Genomic DNA, 22263 nt, shown 5'->3' with positions numbered 1-22263 from the left:
GTCAGCCAAGGCAATTAATATTGTTAATAATAATAATAGTTAGCATTTATTATTTATCAAGCACCAGACACGTGTTCCATGTACTAACTCATTTAATCCTCACAACTCTATGAAATAGATATTATTGTATCCCTATTGCACAGTTAGAAAAACTTAAATTATACAAAGTTAAACATAAGTAGAATACAGGAATTCAAATTCTGGTGATTGGCTCCACAGCTGAGCCAGTAACTACCTACCAGTATTTTCATTCACAACCTTACACAAAACCTACCTATGTCCTCTTGTCTTGGCTCTGTTCGCTAACAGGTACCTATGAAGAGTGGCATTTAACCCCTAGCCCCTGTTAGATAGTCCTATCTCTTTTGTTTCTCCCTGGCTGCGTCGCCAGTAGGGAAGTGATCAGACCCTGCTAAAAAAGCAAATGAGAATACACCAAACTTCATGAAGTACAAATTATTCAGCTCTTAAAATATGTAAAACAGTTAATACTAATCATGGTAACTATGAGGATTCAATGTGCTACTACATATTGAGCTAACAATAGTAACAGACACATAAGAGCTCAATAAAAGTTAGCTATTATGTCATTTGGATGAATTGCCCAATGCTTCCTTTTCCTTCATACTGCAGCATGAGACAAGGAAGGAACACATATGCCTTATGTGCATTCTTTCAGTATTTATCATAGGGTATATTCTGGTTTATTATTCTCAAACATAACTCTGACTAAACCATGTGTACATAATACCAATCAAGACCACAGTATTTTCCTTGTTTACATATTTCTAACAGTGTACTACAAATAGCATAAAAATGTGTTCCATTTTTTGAGGCAATTTCAATGCCAAAAGTATTAACATATGTTGGTTATTTAATTATACTTGTAATTTAGAAAATACCTGACATTATTGCTGTTAATTCAATCACTTGAAATAAAAAATGAGACCATGAAACAGATATAAATTATTCAAAATCAAATACATTAATATTGTTTGGCTTCTTTCCATTTATCTATACAGTATAAGATTAAAATGGAGAAAAAAACTTAAGATACATTGCTTTTAGGTGCTTAGTCCAGATTCCTCAGAATAAGAATCTAAGGGAGTTGGACCACCATCATCATTGGTCAAGAAAAGGTATGCGGTAGGGCACCTCAGTGGCTCAGTTGGTTGGGCAGCCGATTCTTGCTTTCAGCTCATGTCATGATCTTGGGGTCCTGGGATGGAACTCCACATTGGGCTCCAAGCTCACTGGGGAGTCTGCTTGAGTGATTCTCTCTCTCTCTCCCTCTGCCCCTCCCCTATGCCCCAGATGCATGTGTGTGGTCTCCCTCTCTCATCCTCTCAAATAAATATTAAAAAAAAAAGAAGAGAAAAAAAGGTATACTGTAATTGTAAGAATCCAGAAGGCTATAAAACTGCTACTGACTCAAGTATGTCTACAGAAGTTACACCTTTAATCTTTAGTATGGATATTTAGGCCTCAGAGGAAGAAATAAAATATTCACTTACAGTATTTGTAAAATTTATAATGAACTATTTATCCTGACACTAAGACTGTACAAAAGTATCAATTTCTGTCAAGTGCTTTATAAAAGGATTTGCAATCTTATGCTGTACAGACCAGAATTAACTTCTTGTACTGATGAGACAACTGAGACTTTAAAAGGTGTCAGAGTTCTACACCTAGTATGTTGGAGCAGAAACTCAAGTTCTGATTTACAACTCCATGCCCTTTCCACTGCACCACATTCTTTTATGTAACTTGGCCAGCATTTTCCTAAGTAAGTTCCACAAACAGGGGAAAAAAAACTAAGTCCAATAAATTGAGAAATGAGGGGGCCTGGGTGGCTCAGTGGTTGAGCATCTGCCTTTGGCTCAGGTCATGATCCCCACAAATACACAAAATACAACAAAGAGGTAGAAGAAAAACTGAATTTACATAAAAAGAGTTCCCTATAATTGCTCTTAGATGGAGCAGAAAGAATTTAGTTTATAACTATACCACCAACACTGTTTCTATCTAGGGTGGTAAAAAGGATCAGGATCTCCCTGTGGTTTTCCCTGTCTATATGCAGAAAGAATTGATCCCATTTCAAATTTGTTTCTTCAAAGGAATAACAATATAACTAGAGACTCAGAAGCCACCTGAATAGGCTCCTAGTAGCAAGAGAGGACCACCTGAGCATGAGTAACTGCCAACAGGCTGAATCACATCAAATATCTTGAAGCCAAGATTTCACAATGATAATTAAAAACAACCAAACAATAGTGTTGATATTTGAAGGACGGTAGGTAAGTACCATGCTACTTTATATAGCTGTGAAAAGAGAAAGAATTGGGATGCCTGGGTGGCTCAGCGGTAGAGCATCTGCCTTTGGCCCAGCACGTAATCCTGGAGACCCAGGATCGAGTCCTGTGTCGGGCTCCCTGCATGGAGCCTGCTTCTCCCTCTGCCTGTGTCTCTGCCCCTCGTGTGTGTGTGTGTGTGTGTGTGTGTGTGTGTGTGTGTCATAAATAAATAAATAATCTTAAAAAAAAAAAGGAGAGAGAGAATCAAAGTTAAAAAAAAAAAAAAGAGTACTACCTTCTGCCATGAACAGAGCACACACAAGAGAGCTAGTATAGGAACTAGTTTGGGACCTAATTCTTTCCCAACAGGATTAGGAAAGATATCCTTGAGGGAGAAGACCAGCTTTGAGTTTTAAGGATCAATTTCAGTTAGATTTAAAAAAAAAAAAGCAGATGTGGGGCAATAAGGTAAAAACCAGCATCGGGAGACTTCAAAAAGTTGTATTTGACGGAGGTTGGAGTTAGTGAATAAAAGCTAAAGGCTGGATGAGGCTAGGAAGCTAACTGAAATTAGATTTTTTAAAAATTCCTTTGTGAAGAAACTTGGGAGTTTCTCCACATGTGAGACGAAGTCTTAGGAGACTGTTATTCAGTAGGTAAAGACAAGCTCAAATTTTTATTTAAGATAAATCACTCTGGTGGTTTTGAAGAGAAGATATTTAACTGGAACAAGAAGAAATAATGAAGGAAGGGGGATCATTAGCAAATCTGAAAAATATTTAGGATATAAATGTAACAGAATGGTGATGGCAAAACAAATTTAGACAGAACTTTATGTGACTTCTCACAGCACTTTAAGAATAATTCTATTGTAGCATTTATCATAAAGCATCATAGTTATTTGCATTTTGATTCCCCCATGAAGCAGAGCTAAGTACTCAGTGCTTGATACCTAATGGGTCCACCATAAATGTTATTTAAGTACAGAGAGTTGCAAATTCTGCCAGGGGGAGAGAGAGAGAGAGAGAGAGAGAGAGAGAGAGAGAGAGAGAGAGAGAGAGAGAACATCCCGGTAATAAAAGTCTTTGATCCTAAAAGTCAAACTATACTGGTAAAACTAAATGTACTGAATTTTCCCTACAGGAAGTCAAAGTAGTAAGGCTTCACCTAGCAACTTCCTTAGTTTTCTACCAGTAAATAAAAATAGATCACATAACAAAGTGTTACAGCGACCATAAAGCAGTAATTAAAAAATATATCCTGCTGTCTACCACTTTGAGATAGGAAAAATATGACCTCATCTTCTTATTCCCTAAAGCTCTAAAAGAATTAAATTTTAATAAGGCCACCTGACTTTTCTCTTTATAATGTTTTTACCTGGTTAGAGCCACATACCAACCCACTTCCTTATAAACAAGGTAAACCAGGGCCCCTGGGTGGCTCAGTGGCTGAGCGTCTGCCTTTGGCTCAGGTCATGACCCTGGGGTCCCAGGATGAGTCCCATGTTGGGCTCCCTGCAGGGAGCCTGCTTCTCCCTCTGCCTGTGTCTCTGCTCCTCTCTGTCTCTCTCATGAAAAAATAAATAACATCTTTAAAAAAAAGGTAAACCAGAACTCTTTGTATTTCTTATCCCATCATGGGGTGTGGTAGGGAGGACACCTAAAACAGAAAGCAAACTCAAGACTCCACTCTAAATGAACAAGTATAACATATCCACTTAATAAAGATATTAATTTTAAGCAAAAATCTGAATGAGAAATGTTTAAGTTGTATACCCTCTTCAGCGTTTTATTCTTATGAATCACTCCTTAGTGTTGAATTAACAGCTTTTATCTGGGATCCCTGGGTGGCGCAGCGGTTTGGCGCCTGCCTTTGGCTCAGGGCGCGATCCTGGAGACCCGGGATCGAATCCCACATCAGGCTCCCGGTGCATGGAGCCTGCTTCTCCCTCTGCCTGTGTCTCTGCCTCTCTCGCTCTCTCTCTCTGTGACTATCGTAAATAATAAAAAAATAAAATAAAATAAAAAATAAAGATTTAAAAAAAAACAGCTTTTATCTGAATAAATCCTAGGGCTATATGGCAAAGAGCAATCTGGCTTTTAAGTTACTCTGTCAAACAGCATTTATAAATGTTACTCTTTGTGGCACTATAAACACACAGCAGGTTAACACCAGTGTTTCAGACACTCTCGGGCCTTTTCAAAGCTTGTACATTCACCTAATTTTAGGCAGCCAGTGGCAAACTACCAACTTATTTCACCACTATGTCTGTTACCATGGTTAAAGATAAATTGAAGGCAAGATATTTGGAATATAACTGGCAAACATCATATCCTTGAGTAACATTTCTATTTTAAATCTATTCATCAGAAAATGAAAAGGGTTAGAAACTAGTTTTCCAGTGTGTCATAAAATAATTTTTCCCCAACTCCCAAGGGGGCATAAAGAAACTTTACCCATTAAAAACTTCAACTCTAGTTGAATAACAGTGTTTCTTGGATTTCCTTATACCTGTGTAAACAACTATTTTAATGATTAGGCACTGTACCTGGCAACTCCTGCAAGCAAATAGATGTTTCCTTTTAATGGAATAACTTTCTTCATTTATCCAAAAGGTGAAAAAAAAGTCATAAGCAAATAAGAGAACCACAGCATTTCAAAGAAGTTATGTCCTATGTACAAATTCCTACTTCTGACCTATCAAAGTACTTCCAAAACAAAAACAAAAACCTTCTGTTACCAAATACTCCTTTTCTAAAGAGGACAAACATAAATACTACTAACCATTTTGGTATTTATGTAGTCACAGTGTCTAAACATGGTAAAAAGATGTTGCAAAAACTTTAAAAATAGATACAGAATTTTCTACTGGAAGTGTTTTTGTGAAACCCGTACTTTTATACTCAGAGGTACTGAATATAGGTCTCCTTGGAGTCGGTAAACATTACTGGGTAGCAACTCAGGATACTGCTAGGGAACAGTGCAAGGTTCTCCCCACCCTCTATTCCCCCCCTTTTTTTTTTACCCATAGGCATTTAATTGGTTATCTCAATTAAGCACAGTTTCTACTCATTCAAAAAGTGAAAATTCTATAACTCGTGGTACAGCTGACAAGATCTCTAGATTTAAAAAACAAAACCAAACCCTGTTCCTTATCTCTCAGTGTCTTCATTTGTAAACTCAAAATATTAGAATGGCTACTTTCCCAGGTCTTTTCTGTCTATACATTTCTGATTCCTTAGTAAGAAGTTAGATTCTGGGGATCCCTGGGTGGCTCAGCAGTTCAGGCTGCCTTCAGTCCAGAGCCTGATCCTGGAGACTCGGGATCAAGTCCCATTGTCGGGCTCCCTGCACGGAGCCTGCTTCTCCCTCTGCCTGTGTCTCTGCCTCTTTCTCTCTCTCTCTTTCTGTCTATCATGAATAAATTAAAAAAAAAAAAAGTTAGATTCTACCATAAGGCAATCTCAGGGATAGCTTCAGGCAAACAGGCACAGGAGGAAGGAAAGGAGGGAGAAGGAAAGAGAGAAGGAAAGAAATGAAGGTTTCTCAATCATTTAAAGATATGTTTGAAAAATCAGTTCAGGGCAGCCTGGGTGGCTCAGCAGTTTAGCGCCGCCTTCAGCCCAGGGTGTGATCCCAGGGTTCCGGGATTGAGTCGCATGTCGGGGTCCCTGCATGGGGTCTGCTTCTCCCTCTGCCATTGAGCTTTCCCTCTGATTTTTACTTCAGAGCAATATAATTAATCTACCTACAATTCTACTACCTGATTAAACAACAAATGGGGGCAGCCCGGGTGGCTCAGCGGTTTAGCACCTTCGGCCCAGGGCGTGATCCTGGAGACCCGGGATTGAGTCCCACGCTGGGCTCCCTGCATGGAGCCTGCTTCTCCCTCTGCCTGTGTCTCTGCCCCTCTCTCTCTGAATAAATAAATAAAATCTTAAAAAAAAAAAACCAAATGGAAATAAGCCCATAGAAGTGAAAATTCACAGCAATAAGAAGAGAGATAAATCACAATGCATTCTAAACCAAAACCGTAACTAAAACACAAAAACAAACACTGATCAGGAAAGTACTAGAAAAAGCCACTGCTATTCCATTTGCAGTGAAAGTTAAAGAACTTCTTGGAAAGAGTAAAAAATGAAACAAAGTTTGGTCTCTGAAAGATACTCAGAAAATTCACCAAATACTGTGTCTCTACGAATAAACAAAATCTTAAAAAAAAAAGATTTTATTTATTTATCTGAGAGAGAGACAAAGAGAGAAAGAGGGGGTTGGGGCAGAGGGATCAGGAGAGGGACAAGCTGACTCCCTGCTGAGCACGAAGCTTGATGGGGCTGACCCCAAGACCCTAACATCATGACCTTAGCCAAAGTCAGATGATTAACCAACAGAACTAGCCAGGCACCCCTACTCTATCCACTTTTTTTTTTTAAGATTTTATTTATTTATTCATGACAGAGAGAGAGAGAGAGAGAGAGGCAGAGACACAGGCAGAGGGAGAAGCAGGCTCCATGCCAGAAGCCCGACGTGGGACTCGATCCCGGGACTCCAGGATCGCACCCTGGACCAAAGGCAGGCACCAAACTGCTGAGCCACCCAGGGATCACCAATCTATCCACTTTTTAAAGCATCATTTGTTTTGTTCCTTCCCCAAACACCTCTCCTTGCCATGAAAGAAAAAAATGATCTCAAATACATGACATATGCTGAGAAAAAACCAATTTGTGCTAGAAGTTAAAACAAAGGATAAGGGAGAAAGCAATGAAATGCAAGAACAGAATTCTCAAAAATACAAAAAAATCTGACCACTTCTTCTAATGTTTTCCTTCTAATGTCTTCTAATAGATACAAAAATGTCCAGTTTAGAAAAACTACTAACCAAAACCTTTAGTTATCCAAATATATTATTAGTAACAACACTCCATATTTAGCAAAAGAGAACAGAGAGAGGAACTACTACTCGGTAATCAGTAAGTAGATTGAACACCTACTATACACCAACACTGCACTTGGTGTTTATATATGTTATCTCATTTAATTATCATAGCAACCTTTAAAAATTCTCATCTCAATAATCTAGACAAATTAAGCTCAATAAAGTTAAGAAACTAATTTAAGCTTGGTAAATAAAAATAGTATCAGGTAACCTAAACTATTCAGGAAAGCCAAATATGTCCTCCAGCACATAATCAGTCTAATGTGTTGTACATATTTAGCCCCAAACAAAATCCTGAAGCATCAAAGAGATAGATGATTATTCAAAAGTCTGTAGCCATTATGGAAAAAAAAATAGAAAAAAATATATTCTCATACATTTGATTCAGTAAGAGTTTGAATTTTAAAAACTTTATACTTTAACTCAACTTTTACAGTTTTATATCTGGAACCACAGATTAATATTCTGTAAACATTTAAATGTTTACCTTTACATACAATATTGTTTGGTTCTAATAGAAACAACTGGTATTTTGAGTCAAAAATTTATCAAAAAGTAAATCTGACGACGTTCAAGGACTAGAACATTGAGAAATATATACAGTGGTGTAATTTACATGTGCTTTTTTTTAAAGGGAAAAGATAGTATTATAATTTATAATAATTAAGACACTAAACCTCATATAATTAAAGAACACAAATATTTCTGTACTTAGTAAGAACTGGATGTAGAAAATTGTGCCTAATTCTATTACAAACTTATTCCTTAACATTTCACATAGGAAAGTAGCTAAATGAATAATTTTAATCTTAACTTTTAAGAATATAAAGAAAATATTGAGGATCCTGATCTTTTACTCAGTCCAATACTGGTAGTCTAGGATATAGCTACACAGAAGGGCATAAAGCTACACATCTCCACATGGAATCCACTAAACCAATCATATGCTTTAGACACACTCCTGTAGCATATCCCACAAAAATTCATGTCTACCCAGGACCTTGGACCAGGACCTCATTTGGAAATAGGGTCTTTGCAGATGTAATTGGTTAAGGATCTCAAGATGAGATCATCCTGGATTTAGAGTGGAACTAAATCCACTGACTGGTGTCCTTATAAGAAGAGTGAAGAAAGGCAACATGAAGATGGGGATAGAGATTGGAATGATGCATAAGAAAGCCAAGGAACACCAAGGACTGTGTTCACCAGAAGCCAGAAGAGACTCACGGGGCAGTTTCTCCCTCACACCTCCCTACAGAGGGAACCAAACCTGCTGACACTTTGATTTTAGACTTGTTGCCTCCAGAACTGAGAAAAAAATTAATTTCTGTTATCTTAAGCAACCTAGCTTGTGGTCCTTTGTAATGAAAGCCCCAGAAAACTTATATAACTTCTCATAAATCTTGTTACAACCACTGAGTTCAGTCATTTCATTGTCAGAATAAATGAAACGATAAAAACAGAAATGGAAGCATTCTGAAAAATAAATGCTATTTAAATGTGTGGTGGTACTATCATCATCACTGTAATTACTGCTGCTAAATCTACAGATATGTATATATAATACTAACCATCTTTTTAAGAAAAGATGTATACCTCCCCACGTTCACATCAGAAGTCATCTTTAAAAAATTCTCAAATTAGGGGCGGGCCCGGTGGCGCAGCGGCTTGGCGCCGCCTGCAGCCTGGAGTGTGATCCTGGAGACCCAGGGATCGAGTCCCACATTGGGCTCCCTGCATGGAGCCTGCTTCTCCCTCTGCCTGTGTCTCTGCCCCCTCTCTCCCTGTGTCAATAAATAAATAAAATCTTTAAAAAAAAATTCTCAAATTAAACAAGGAAATTTTATAGGAGTTTCTCAGTCCATTTTTCAAAGCAACTTTAGTAGAGAAGTAAAGAGTGACCTGAAAGTCAGTAGACCTGAGTTTTAGTTTTATTACTAATTCATGACTATGATCAAGTTATTAGATGTACAGGCATCAGGTTTCTTATTTATAAAGCAAAAAGTTTAACAGAAACTAGATGATCTCCAAAGTCAAACTATCATGACTGCTGCACAGTGTTGTTTTTTTCTTGTAAACAAAATTAAAACTCAAATTATTTATGCTAGAAATACCCAACCTGGGAATGGATAAGAGTGGAAAATTAAGAACTTCATAACTAAAATGGGTAGAAAAATTATAAGTGAAAAGGCAAATATTTCAGTAACTAACCAATCTATTTCTGGTAGGACAAGTCTTGTTTTTGGCAAGTAAGAGACATGAAAAAGGAAGAAATGGAAAACATGACCAGTGACTGCAGCGAAGACAGCTGGGCTTTATAAATTACACTTAATCATGACTTTACTGTAAGAGTGTTAGAGAGCAAACAACAAATACCCGCTGTTCTCGCACTGAATATTAGACATTCTAGGTTTCTCATTTAAAATAAGAGTAAGAATCTTTTTTTAGCCTCATGAGAATTTTTAGAATTCATGAAATAAAGCACTCTGGTAAGTTTGGGGAGCAATTCATCTGAGAAGTATGGGGAATACAAAATAATAATAATAGAAATAACTTATATTTTTTGAAAGCTTACCCTGTGGAGCACTTTGCTTAATACTTTACATATATAATCAATTAATCCTCAAATAAATACAAAAAATAGTATTTATATATACAAAGAAAGTGAAATGCAGAAACATTAAGCAACTTGTCTGAAATCATACTGGCTTTCAAGAACGAGGATTCAAATCTCAGCTTTCCAACCCCAAAACCTATGTTCGTGTTACCCATTAAGATGTACTGCCTCATACAGTGGTCACCCTCAAAGAGGGCAGCCTGTGGCTGAAAGCAGGGAGGAAAGCTCTGAACAGCTGATAACACTGTTTCTTGACCTGAGTTCTGTTTCATAAACAGGACACAGTCCTGAACACAAACAGGTGTCCAGTTTCTCAAAATTCATGAAGCTGAAAACCTAAAATCCTGTGGTCTTCTGACTATACCTCAGTGAAACATATATATATATATATATATATTGATTGCCTTTGCATTAATCAGAACTCTTTTATAAGTAAAAAATCCAATTCACATTAGCATCAGCAAAAGGGGGGGATTTATTAGCTGATATGCCTAAACAATTCAAAGTTCAGGGGTGAAGTTAACATCAGGGTGGAGTGAATCCACAAACTAGAGCACCACGTTGGCCTGTGGTGTCTCTTTTTTCCCTACTCCTGACCCATTCTAGTGCTGTCTCATTCTCTTCTGGCTGCTGCAGACTTTCATCCATCTAGCTCCTTGAAAGAGGCAAGAAGGTATTTTCCATCAGCTTTACTTAAGAACAAAAGGGTTAGGGGTACCTAGGTGACTCACTGGTTGAGTGTCTGCCTTTGGCTCAGGTTGTGAGCCCAGGGTCATGGAATCGAGTCCCACATCAGGCTCACCATAAGGAGCCTGCTTCTCCCTCTGCCTCTGCCTCACTCTTTGTGTCTCTCATGAATAATAAATAAAATCTTTAAAAAAAAAAAAAAAGAATAAAAAGGTTAGGGGCACCTGGGTGGCTCAGTTGATTGGGCGGTCCACTCTTGATTTCCACTCAGGCCATGATCTCAGGATCATAAAATTAAGCCCCACCTCAGGCTCTGCACTGGGCTTCCACCTGAGTTTCTCTTTTTTCCTCTCCCTCTGCCCCTACCACCCACCCCATTATTTACACTCTTAAATAATTAGGTTTGTAGAAGGACAGTTGGGTCATCAGATATACCTAGGCCAATTACTGTGGCCAAGGAGATGAGTGAGGTACTATATCTGGTCTTGTCTTAGCCATATAGCCACCTCTTTGGCCGGACAGAAAGAGGAATAGCTGTACTATAAACATGGTTATTACAGAAACTGTTCAGTACTGAAAACCATTCTAATTCCTCATCTAATATATCCCAACTCATAAAATACATATTATTTTTAAGAGTGATGCTTCAGATTTACTGAACAATTCATAAACTGCTTTGAAAAACTTTTTAAAAATCATAGTTAAAATTGATTTATTCCTTCACAACCCTGTGAAGAACACAGGAGAAACATGACTATCCTCAGTTTACAAAAGACAGAACTGAGGCTGAGAGATTAAGTAACATCTTCAATATCACAAGCTAATAGATGTAACAAAATCAAACACAAATGTTCTTTCAACCATAACATGCTATAACTCACAGTAGCCTAAAATTACATTAAAGATTTAATGATATGTATGAGAACATGGTTCAAGAAAAAAAATTAAAAGAGAAAATGTAATAAATCCATCTGTCTGAGGCTTGGTACTTCTATCTTGGTAGGTCTCAATTTCCTATCTACTAATACAACCATCTAGAGGCAAAAGAGGCCCTTATGGGAAACCATATCCCATTACAATGCATTTCTTGTGTATCATTTGGAACATTTTCAGCTGCAAGGAAATAAAACTCTAATTCAAGTAACTGAAAAAAAATAAGGGCGTTATTAACTCACACAATAAGAAGTCCCAAAGTAGGTCATTTCCAGAGTTAATTCTGTATCTCAAAAATCCTGAAAAACTCAGGTTCTGAGTCACCTTTGCCATCCTTAGCCTGCTGACAAGCTCCCCTCATGGGAGGAAGTCACTACAACAGCTTCAGGCAGCAGAGCCTCACCCATCAATGTTCAGAAACAGGAAACAGACCTTCTCTCTCTCTCTCTTCTTTTTTTAAGCAGGATCCACACTCAGCCTGGGGCTTGAACTTATTACAATCTCGAAATCTAGAGTCACATACTCTACTGACTAAGCCAGCCAGGTGCAGCCAGACCTCCTCTTTCATTATTTACCTATGCTAAATTAGTTCACAAATGTAAAGCTATTAGAAAATGTCCCGATGCGGGACTGGATCCCAGAATCATGCCCTGAGCTGAAGGCAGACGCCTGACTGCTGAACCACCCAGGCGTACCTAAAGTAAATACTATCAAATGATTAGTCACAAAATCAAGAATGTTTAAAATACTAATGTCTTAAAAATTACCTTAATATAAGACCTAGGTTCAAATCAGATGTGAAATTTTGTTGTGTTTATGTGTTATACACACTTTTCTGGAAGTAAGATTCTGAGAATTTGGAAATTTCATAGGAATGCATGACTGAAAAAATGAGAACCATTACCTAGTTAATGTAGAGAGTGGTAAGTGAAACTCAAAGAAATGAAATAATCAGTAAGTATCAGCATCAGTACTCAAGCTTTCTTTGCACTGAAACATAACTGCCTCTAAAATGACTTTTTAGAGCAGCCCGGGTGGCTCAGTGGTTTAGCGCTGCCTTCGGCCCAGGGCGTGATCCTGGAGACCTGGGATCGGGTCCCAGGTCAGGCTTCCTGCACAGAGCCTGTTTCTCCCTCTGCCTGTGTCTCTGCCTGTGTCTCTGCCTCTCTCTCTCTCTTTCTCTGTGTCTCTTGTGAATGAATAAATAAAATCTTTAAAAAAAATGACTTTTTAAATAAACATATTTTTAAAAGAAAAAACAAAAACAAATTTGTGTGACTCTGAAGGAACTCTCAGGCTGATGATAAAAAGGAATACCAAGATAGCAGATGAGAGGTGTAACATGAGGCCAGTTCCCCCAGCATGGAGCAGAAGGGCAGAGAGTTCTAGGAGGCCATTCCCAAGGGAGAAAAGGAACTACTGGAATACTGGAATGCGATAGAGTACAACTAAAGGAGTTCTACAGTTTTATCAGAGACTTTGGAGAATTAGGAAAATCAAGCGAAACAGGAAAAAAGTAGCACAGACAGGAAATATCATAGTATATGACCCAACTCTACAATGCATATACAAATAGAAGTCCTGTATATTGATTTCACCAAAATTTGTTGTTCCTGGGAGGATTGGGGGAAACAAGGTTGGGGGGGGTGTAACTCATTAATAAAGCTAAATCCTTATCATACAGTCAGAAATCAAGAAGTAACATCTATAATGAAATAATAAAAAAGCAAGGTTTAAAAACATGAAGTAAATACCATTAAAAAAACCAAACAATATAATTTAACAAGGCACCACTGCATTTTGAGCAGGGCAATTCTTTGTTGTCTGGGACTATGATAGAGCACAGATAAGCACACTAAGACCTCTGGGCCGCATCTAGCCCACTGCCTGTTTTTGTAAATTATTCTATTAGAACACGGCCATCCCCATTCATTTCATTCTTACATACAATCTATGGCTGCTTTTGTACTATACGACAGCAGAACTGAGTAGCTGTCACAGAAACCTTATGGCCCTCAAAGCCTAAAATATTTACTATATGGCTCTTTATAGAAGTCTGCCAACCCTAGTTTAGAGTATCGCGTGCCATTTAGTATCTTTGATTTCTAACCCACAAATGTCAGCATTCCCCCAAAAGTAATTATGAACCAAAACTTCACACCTAACATTTGCAACTCATCCTTCCTCATTCCCTACCAAGGATGAGGAGTAGTAGAACTTTGGTTTAAGCTATAGAGAATTTAATTGCCTCTGGGGAGAACTCAGAAGTTGCATAAGGATAGAGAAAGGTAATATGAGTACTGCTATTTTTTTTTAAATAGGCCTTGAAACACTCATCTTTCAAAGTATTCACATGTATTTCTTCAAGAAAATTAAATATAAAAGCAAAATTTAAAAATAGAACAAATAAAATCTGGTTAATGGTTCTGGTGGCTCACTAACATAAAATGTGTGATTACATTTGCTAGATACAATTTGTGACATCTGTGATGGTTGCTCTGGAGAATTTTTTGGTTGCACATATCCAAAGCTACTAGGTAAATGACCCTCCAATAAGAAGGGTATTAGTGTGCTAACTGAATGTAAGTGTAATATTTCAAACCTTCTGTTACCAAGAAAAGTCAAACTAGTACATTCTACAAATGATCTTCAGTGAAGTTTGAAATGTTTAACATAAAAAGTCACATAGATAAAATGTTTAATAAACATTACTAAATCTCTTAAGTAGACGTTAAGAGGAAAGCTTTCAAAGACCTATGAAGGAAATAAAAAAAATTTAGTTTTATTTAATTCACTTTAAAGTTGAGTGGAGGTTAAAGGCAAAGATGACACCAATATAGAACTACAAAAGACTAAATTAATAGTATGATCAACATTGGTACTTCTGATTCAGTACGTTCCATGTAACATGATAGTGTACATCTGTGGTATATTCTACACAGAAAAGAAATAACACAAAGATGGACTGTATTCTTAGGTTTCTTTAACTTTTAAAGCACCCTAATTACCATTTCCAATTCAATTAAATTTACAAATTGTCTGATTTTATCCCATATGAGAAAAGCTTTCAATATATAATTATGTTTTGTTACTAGAGCCTGAAGAATAAGGCACCAAAAATGTTTTAAAGCATGAAAACAAACATAATTCACTGTATACGCTAAAAACCTAAAAAACCAGATGTACAACATAAATTTTAAAGAGTGTAAACAACACTCTTCAGGAGTAAATGCTCCTGTACAAATACAGTAAATGCTTTACTATATTTTGAAAAAAGGCATTTATTCTTTCACTTCATAAAAAATTACTTGGGTAAACTTTATTTTGAAACGTATAGGATGACACAGCTAGTTAAGTAGTTATGACAACTAATCCTAAAACATCAAAATAAACATTTTAATATTTTGGTTTGAAAAATGTAGTCCTCAAAGGCTTATTTTACTGAAAAGATTCAACTGTTGAATTGCACCTTAGAAGAAACAGATTAAGACTATAGTTTCCTAAAATAAAACAGTTGAAAATTATAATAGCTCTGCTAATCTTAGCTGCAAAAGAAATTAATACAAGAAAAATTTAATGTTTTTATAAAATACTAGTTATATTCAAAATCATGGAAATTTGGCTTATATTATAGCTAAAAATAATTAATCTAGCCACTTTAATTAACTTTAATAATGTGGAGTAAAAAGTGAAGAAAAACCATTGATAAGTGTCATCTTTTTAGCTTCTTTAGAAATAAAATTAGCAGAAGGAAAACCAAAATGCTCCCCTTACACTCAAAAGATCCTGAAATCTATTTGTCATTACTTCAGGTAATATGTGACACAACTCCACAGCATCAAAAGAAAAACTATGCATTTTTAGAGTAAGAATATTTAAAAAGTTGAAAGCCTTGACTATCAACTTACCTTCTTTTGATACCAGACTATAGCATCTGTGACTTTGGACGCCATTTATTCCACTGAAATCACACATTCGTCATTTTAGGCTGTGCAAGAGAGAAAAACATACGGACGACTTTACTTCCACCTTCCAGAAGGAGACTGAACAACATGCGTACATAGCACTCTGGTTACTTGCAGAGCAAGGGGTGTATGACTATACTTATATTACACCCTTCCTCATTACTATTTTAGCAACAGGTTCTTCTTAAGTAAACAAAAATCAGTTGCCATAATAAAAGGATCTTTCTATGTGAACATAGCACTTTAATTTTCTAACAAGATGGATTTTTAAAAATAAGCCTTTTAAATAAATTTCTGAATTTCCCAGGTTCTACTGGAAATTCTTCCTTTATAAATTCACATATGACAGAAATCAATTCATTCACTCAGTAACAGACCGGTTTTGCTATAGTTCCTATCTGGGAATTAATGCCAATTACTGTTGCTAAAGGATTGCTGGATAAAGACGCCAAAATTTATAATCCTATTTAATGTTCTCTGGTACTCAGTAAACACCAATTTGAACTAAAATCAAATAACTGGAGAAACTTAATTTATGTTAAATACTAAACCAAGATTAGACTTAATTACACAGGAATAATTAATATTACACACTTCCCAGATATCACAGTTTGCTAATACTTAGAAATTTACCACAGACCATTTCATAAGCATCTTGTTCGTGTTTGCCTAAAACAGTTCTGGATACTAAACTTAATGGTTCCTGAGCCCTGGAGAAAATGAATTCCAGTTAACTCTGGAATACTGCTCTAGTCATAAGACCAGGCTGGCATGGAGGGCGCCTCTGGTATGGTGTTAAGGATGAGCCTAAACAGGTTCAAACGCAGATACTTGCCCCAGAACTCATTACAAACCAGGATCATCCAAGGCCACAGAGGATTTCAGGGAGCAACACACCACAGCAAAGCTGATCCTAGCACGTGGAGATCTGCGACTGTACAGATGCTACCACTCCAGACTTTGCCCAGAGTCAACAAAATACTGGAGGTTTATAAATCATTCTTCGGAGCACATTAGGCTTCAAATATAAGAAAATTACCATCAGGAAAGTCAAATGTTCAAATGATCAATCTCTAAATAAAATTTAAGGCAGTATTTATTCGATACCTGTATTTTTTGACACTGATGAGCTGGATTATTTTATTAGCTTTCCTAAGATAATAATTCTGTCTTTAACTGACCAAATTCAAGTAAACTAGGTTTTGAAAATCCTGACAAATGCCCTGGCATTTGTCATAGGAGGAGCATAGAGTCAAAAGACCTGGATTCAAATACTACCTAGTATGTAATTTTGAAGCAGTAACTTAATCTCTCTAACCTCAGCTTCTTTCAGTTGTACAACAGGAATAACTACCTATTCATTCCCTGGAGGGATTTTGCCACTGATCAAGTAATATTCATAAAATGTCTAGCACAGTCCAGGGTATACAGCAGCTGTTCAACTATAACTATTTTTATTATTAATTTAAAAATTCTGCAAGCCAGGAACTGGGAAGTATTTGTATTTCCTTTTTAAAACATGGAAAATGGTTTAGAAAAGGAATACATACAATCAGTTTTTATTGACATTTAAAATAAAAATAGCTACTAGACTATCATAAAATCACAATGTCAATTCCCAACTATATGCACATGGAGTATTTAGAGATTTCAAAGTTCACCTCCACTGAAGTTTCTTAGTCAGGTGTGGCTACTATTAATTTCTCCCACCAGGGGTTTGGGGGAAGCTTTCTCTTACTGATCTTAAAATCTCCCGTTTTGGTTCTTCTTCTGTCCTGGAGATTTCTGGGGATAATTCATCAGCTTTAACACAATTCATCCCAGAAGTTTTTTCCATTGATTCTGCTATAGGACTATCCATTCTAACATTACACCTTCATTATATTTGTTGAGACAAAAGACTGTCAAGACACATGTTTTCCAAACTGGTTAGAACTCTCCTTCTCCCCTCTCCTGCCCCTAACCCTTGCCAAATGCAAACTAGAAAAAAAAAAACGGTATAAAAACTATAAGAATTATCAACTTTCCACTTTTACTCTCCTTTCACTTCACCCAATCTTTACTGACAAAAATCCAGATTATCAAACAAAATGAAGATTCTCTCTTTTAATTCCCCAAGAGTGTAAATAATGTGTGTGCATTTCATATACAAAATGTGAAAATGTGAAAGGATTTTTTTATTCAGTCCATCTATTAAATATATGAGATATTTAATATATTTGAAGAATATTTAAGTGGGTATGTAAGTACTAATAATTTTTTTAAAAGCTTCAATGAAAGTGAGGAAAACACTGACTCCTTCAAATAAAATGATCCAAAAGATAATTTTCAAATATACTTTGGTTTATACCTAGCTAACATTTAGAAATAAATTCTGAAAAATTTTAACAGGGCACAAGGTATATGAAATGTTATAAACATTTTATTTATATTTATTTCGATCTACAGAAATAACAATTCTGTTTAAAAAAAAAAAACACAAGCCCTTCTTCAGTAATGGCAAGGTTTGCTCTGCAAACTCATTTAATAGTTTTTCCATTGTGTCAACAACCTTTCAGTGACACAAGTGGCTCGTACCTATTTTTAAAACAGGTTTTACAGCATGCTGAGATGGATTTCTGAATCAGACATCTGATAAAGTATACTCAAAGGCAACCAAATTTCACATGAATATAAATAACAAAGAATAAGTCAACAAATGATTTCATGAATAATTAATATTATTTCTAAAGCCCTTCAAATGTCTTTGATTCTGAGAGTCCAGGAATACAGGTTTACAGTCTCTATTATCATGACAGTTATCAAGCTAACTATTTTAATGCTAAATTATGACATTAAAGTTAATTTACAGGAAAAAAAGTAGCATAGAAAGCTTACTGAGTACCTTGAACTGAGGATCTTAATCTTTTCTGATCAACTGATCTGATAGAAGGATAGGTATTAAGATATAGAAAAAATCCAATTATAAAACCACAGAGCTAACAGCAGGCATAATATTTAAATCTCGGTATAAACAATTACTCTGAGCTAATTCTCTCCTTAACACCGCTTTAATCATTATACCTTGTCAAAACATCTGAAATTACATTTTACTACGTCAAAGACCACATAAAATGTATTTATGATGTCAAAGCCTGGGTGGAGGAAAAAGGGGACTCTGAAGAGATCTTACATTAAGTCTGACTTTATAAAATCTCACTATCAAATATATTAAAGCCCAGGGGTATTCTTTATAAACAAAGAAATGGTCAGGTTTTTAATCATTTCCTATGTTAGGAAAAAGTCAATCTATCAAACACTACATATTACAATGAACTTCTCTCATTATTCTGAAACAAATTTCTGTTCTAGCACGACTTTCACTACACTTGGAAGCAACTTTTGCCTGTCCCCAGCACTTGGCTTGTGCTGTTATTCTCATTCCTTTTCTCCTCTCATCCATTCTCTTAAGTCAGTTCAAATCCTACTTACCCTAAGATGAAGCTTCTTACAAGTGTGCACTTGGACAGAAAGTGTTAAAGTCTGAGTCTCTTCCAGCAATGATTGTACTAAGAAATCTGGTATTTAAATAAAAATGAAGAGCTAGGGCAGCCCGGGTGGCTCAGAGGTTTAGCGCTGCCTTCAGCCCAGGGTGTGATCCTGGGGATCTGGGGTTGAGGCCCATGTCAGGCTCCCTGCATGGAGCCTGCTTCTCCCTCTGCCTGTGTCTCTTCCTCTCTCCTCCTGTCTCTCATGAATGAATAAATGAAATCTTAAAAAAAAAAAAAAAAAAAAAAGAAAGAAAAGCACTATGGCCATGCATGATTTGATTATATAAACACACTAAAGGAAAAAGAGAGGCATCTTTCCTCCTTCATGTTTCTAAGTACCTAGTACATTATAATATGCAGTAGAGGAAGTAGAGCAGAGAAAAAGTGATGACTAAGCATCAGGAGAACTGGGTTCTAGATCCAAGTTCTGACGCTACATGTTATGTACTTTTTTTTTTTTTAAGATTTTATATATTCATTCATGAGAGACACAGGCAGAAGGAGAAGCAGACCCTCCCCTCTGCCGCAAGGAGCCTGATGTGGGACTTGATCCCAGACCCTGGGATCATGCTCTGAGCCAAAGACAGGTGCTCAACCTCTGAGCCACCCAGGCGTCCCTAAATGCTATGTGCTTTTGAGTAAGTTTCTGAGTTCTCTGGGCCTTAGTTTCTCACATATACCATCTAGCCAAACATTCCACAGCTCAATAAAGGCTACACAACTAACAATTCCAATAACATACAGCAATTTCTCTGAATTTCTTTACTAATTCACCCCAAAACACTACTATAAGTTAAATCAATGTTATGTGCACAGAACTTAACATAGCAGAAACTTTTAGACAAAATGGAACACGTGTTATTTTTAAAAGGTAGTTTATAGAAATCTCCTTAGGCCCTGATCTCAGTATTATTCTTTTCAACAAACTTACATCACTCCCTGCTGCCTTTAGAAAACTATTCAGACCCATTACCCTTTAGAATTATATTCAGACCATCTAAAATCTCACCCTAACCTACTTACCAATATTACTGCTACCATCTTCTCATATATCCTGTTTCAACCACGCTGCATTTCTTACACTTTTCTACCTCTGTGCCAAAATTAACACCTCTCTTTCCAAAACAAGGAGGATTTCCAGAAGGCCTCCTAAATTCTACTTTCTCTACAAGTTTCTCCCAAATTCCTCCACTAAAGACTGTTCATCATCCTACAAGTTTCTCCCAAATTCCTCCACTAAAGACTGTTCATCATCCTGTTCTGTGTTCCCAATAATGAACATATTGTTTTTTATGTACTTGTTGATATGTGCCCCCATTCCATTCATAAATTGTTTCAGAGCAGTTCAATGTCTTATCTCTGAATTCTCCTATTGCTCTTCTGTATATATTAAACACAATGTTCACAAACCAAATTTAAAAATTGCTAACCAGGGGCGCCTGGGTGGCTCAGTCAGTAGAGTGTCTGCCTTCGGTTCAGGTCATGATCCCAGGGTCCTAGGACTGAGCTCCATGGCAGGCTCTCTGCTCAGTGGGGAGCATGCTTTTCCCTCTCTCTCTCTCTCTCTGCTCACCACTCTGTCTACTGGTGTGCACTCTTTTTCTATGTCAAATAAATCAAGTCTTTAAAAATAAAAACTGCTAACCAAAACACCCTCACACATGAATCAATTTAAGGACCAGAACTGAAAATTCTACTGGTTCCAACTCCTATACCACCACGACATGCACATAAACACAAAAACATACTCTTTCCTCACAGTAAGAGGTAAAAATGTTGTGAAGTATAATAAACATGGCCAGTCTGTTTACTGACATGTCACTCAATCAAACAGTGTATAACTATTTGTAGATTTTAAAAGTACAATGAAAAGGAGTTAAAGTCAAATCTGCCATGTTCTAAATGTTAAAATTAAATATAACTCAGTTGCTTCCTCCACAGCTAAAATAAGTGATTTTTTGACTTCAGAAACTAGGAACAAGTCCTTTCCAACTAGGGCCTAGCAAAATGGCTCCCGCAAAGAAGGGTGGCGAGAAGAGGGAAGCCCATTCTGCCATCAACGAGGCAGTGACCAGAGAATACACCATCAACATTCACAAACGTATCTGTGGAGTGGGTTTCAAGAAGCGTGTCCCTTGGGCACTCAGAGATCTAGAAATTTGCATGAAGGAGATGGGAACTCCAGATGTGTGCATTGATACCAGGCTCAACAAAGCTGTCTGGGCCAAAGGAATAAGGAATTCCCCATATTGTATCCATGTGCAGGTATCTAGAAAATGTAATGAGGATGAAGATTCACTAAACAAGCTCTACACGCTGGTTACCTACATACCTGTCACCACTTTCAAAAATCTACAGACTGTTAATGTGGATGAGAACTAATCGCTGATTGTCAAATTAAGGTATAAAACAAAAAAAAAAAAAAAGAAAGAAAAGAAAGAATAGAAACCAGGACAAAGCTCTTATGCCCTTAAAAGGTAATAAATACTAAGGTTCAAATCAAAACTTTTATACTGATACTGAAAACAGTGAAACCCTGGTAGAGGGAACAGGTAATGGGCAGAAGGAAATCTACTAGTACCAAGGCTGCTACTTTCTAATCATGTGACCTCTAAATTGTTACAATTCTTGGAAAGTTTTTTAAGCTGGAATAAAGATATGATTTCATGGAAATGTTGTGAAGAATAAATACCACACACTGTATGTTTAAAGTTGTTTTCAATCTTAAGATAGAAAAATGAAATGCAAAATGAGGTGTAACAAAAAGAGCATTTCCTCTTATACCAGTCAGTTCATAAAAAGAATATTTATCTACAATTTTTATTTTCCTGCATGGAACCAATGCATAGTCTGTATATTTTGAGTGAGAGGATAAAATCTAATCTAAGCAGGAAAATTATAGGCAAGTAACTTCTCTTAAAGCTATATGTATAAAAGCATTTTGAGTTATTGTGAAATCTAAGAGAATCTCTAGATTTATAATTTTAACACTACCCACAAAGCCCTCCATGAACTTTCTGATGGGTACAACCAATCCACCTGGTTATGTCCTTTAATGCAACTTTGTAAGTTTCAGGGTTCTTAACTTTAACATATATCCACAACATCTCTACTAGTAACTTGTTAAGCATTCTTTTGTGCTTTTTTTAAGTACTTAATATTTTTATTTGACTGTTGTGTCGCTTGGAAAAATCAAATAATTATAATCCATTTAAATGGTTTAACTTCCTCATTTACTCCCAAGAAATTTTTACCCTCAACAAATCAGGCTCCATTCAAATATGGATATGTTATTACTGGC

The 22263-nt window shown here is 36.5% G+C and overlaps 2 protein-coding genes across 3 annotated transcripts in view; one reads left to right on the top strand and one right to left on the bottom strand.

Annotated features, from left to right (window-relative positions):
* Positions 1 to 22263, bottom strand: part of PHTF2 (putative homeodomain transcription factor 2) — a 114072-nt gene that overhangs the window by 71073 nt on the left and 20736 nt on the right. For both annotated transcript variants that reach the window (XM_055301180.1, XM_055301181.1), the window contains exon 2: positions 15376 to 15455. In XM_055301180.1, coding sequence (XP_055157155.1) covers positions 15376 to 15420 — 45 coding nt within the window. In that variant the 5' untranslated portion in view covers positions 15421 to 15455. The remainder of the gene's footprint in view (positions 1 to 15375; positions 15456 to 22263) is intronic.
* LOC129494327 (60S ribosomal protein L31-like) lies at positions 20970 to 21375 on the top strand. Its single transcript, XM_055301182.1, has one exon. The coding sequence runs from the start codon at positions 20970 to 20972 to the stop codon at positions 21342 to 21344; it is 375 nt and encodes a 124-aa protein (XP_055157157.1). The 3' UTR covers positions 21345 to 21375.

The sequence above is a fragment of the Nyctereutes procyonoides genome, unplaced genomic scaffold, assembly GCF_905146905.1.
Source record: "Nyctereutes procyonoides isolate TBG_1078 unplaced genomic scaffold, NYPRO_anot_genome, whole genome shotgun sequence".
In the NCBI taxonomy this organism is placed as follows: Eukaryota; Metazoa; Chordata; class Mammalia; order Carnivora; family Canidae; genus Nyctereutes; species Nyctereutes procyonoides.
The sequence above is the reverse complement of the archived record's forward strand: the minus strand, read 5'-3'. Positions and strand labels throughout refer to the sequence as shown.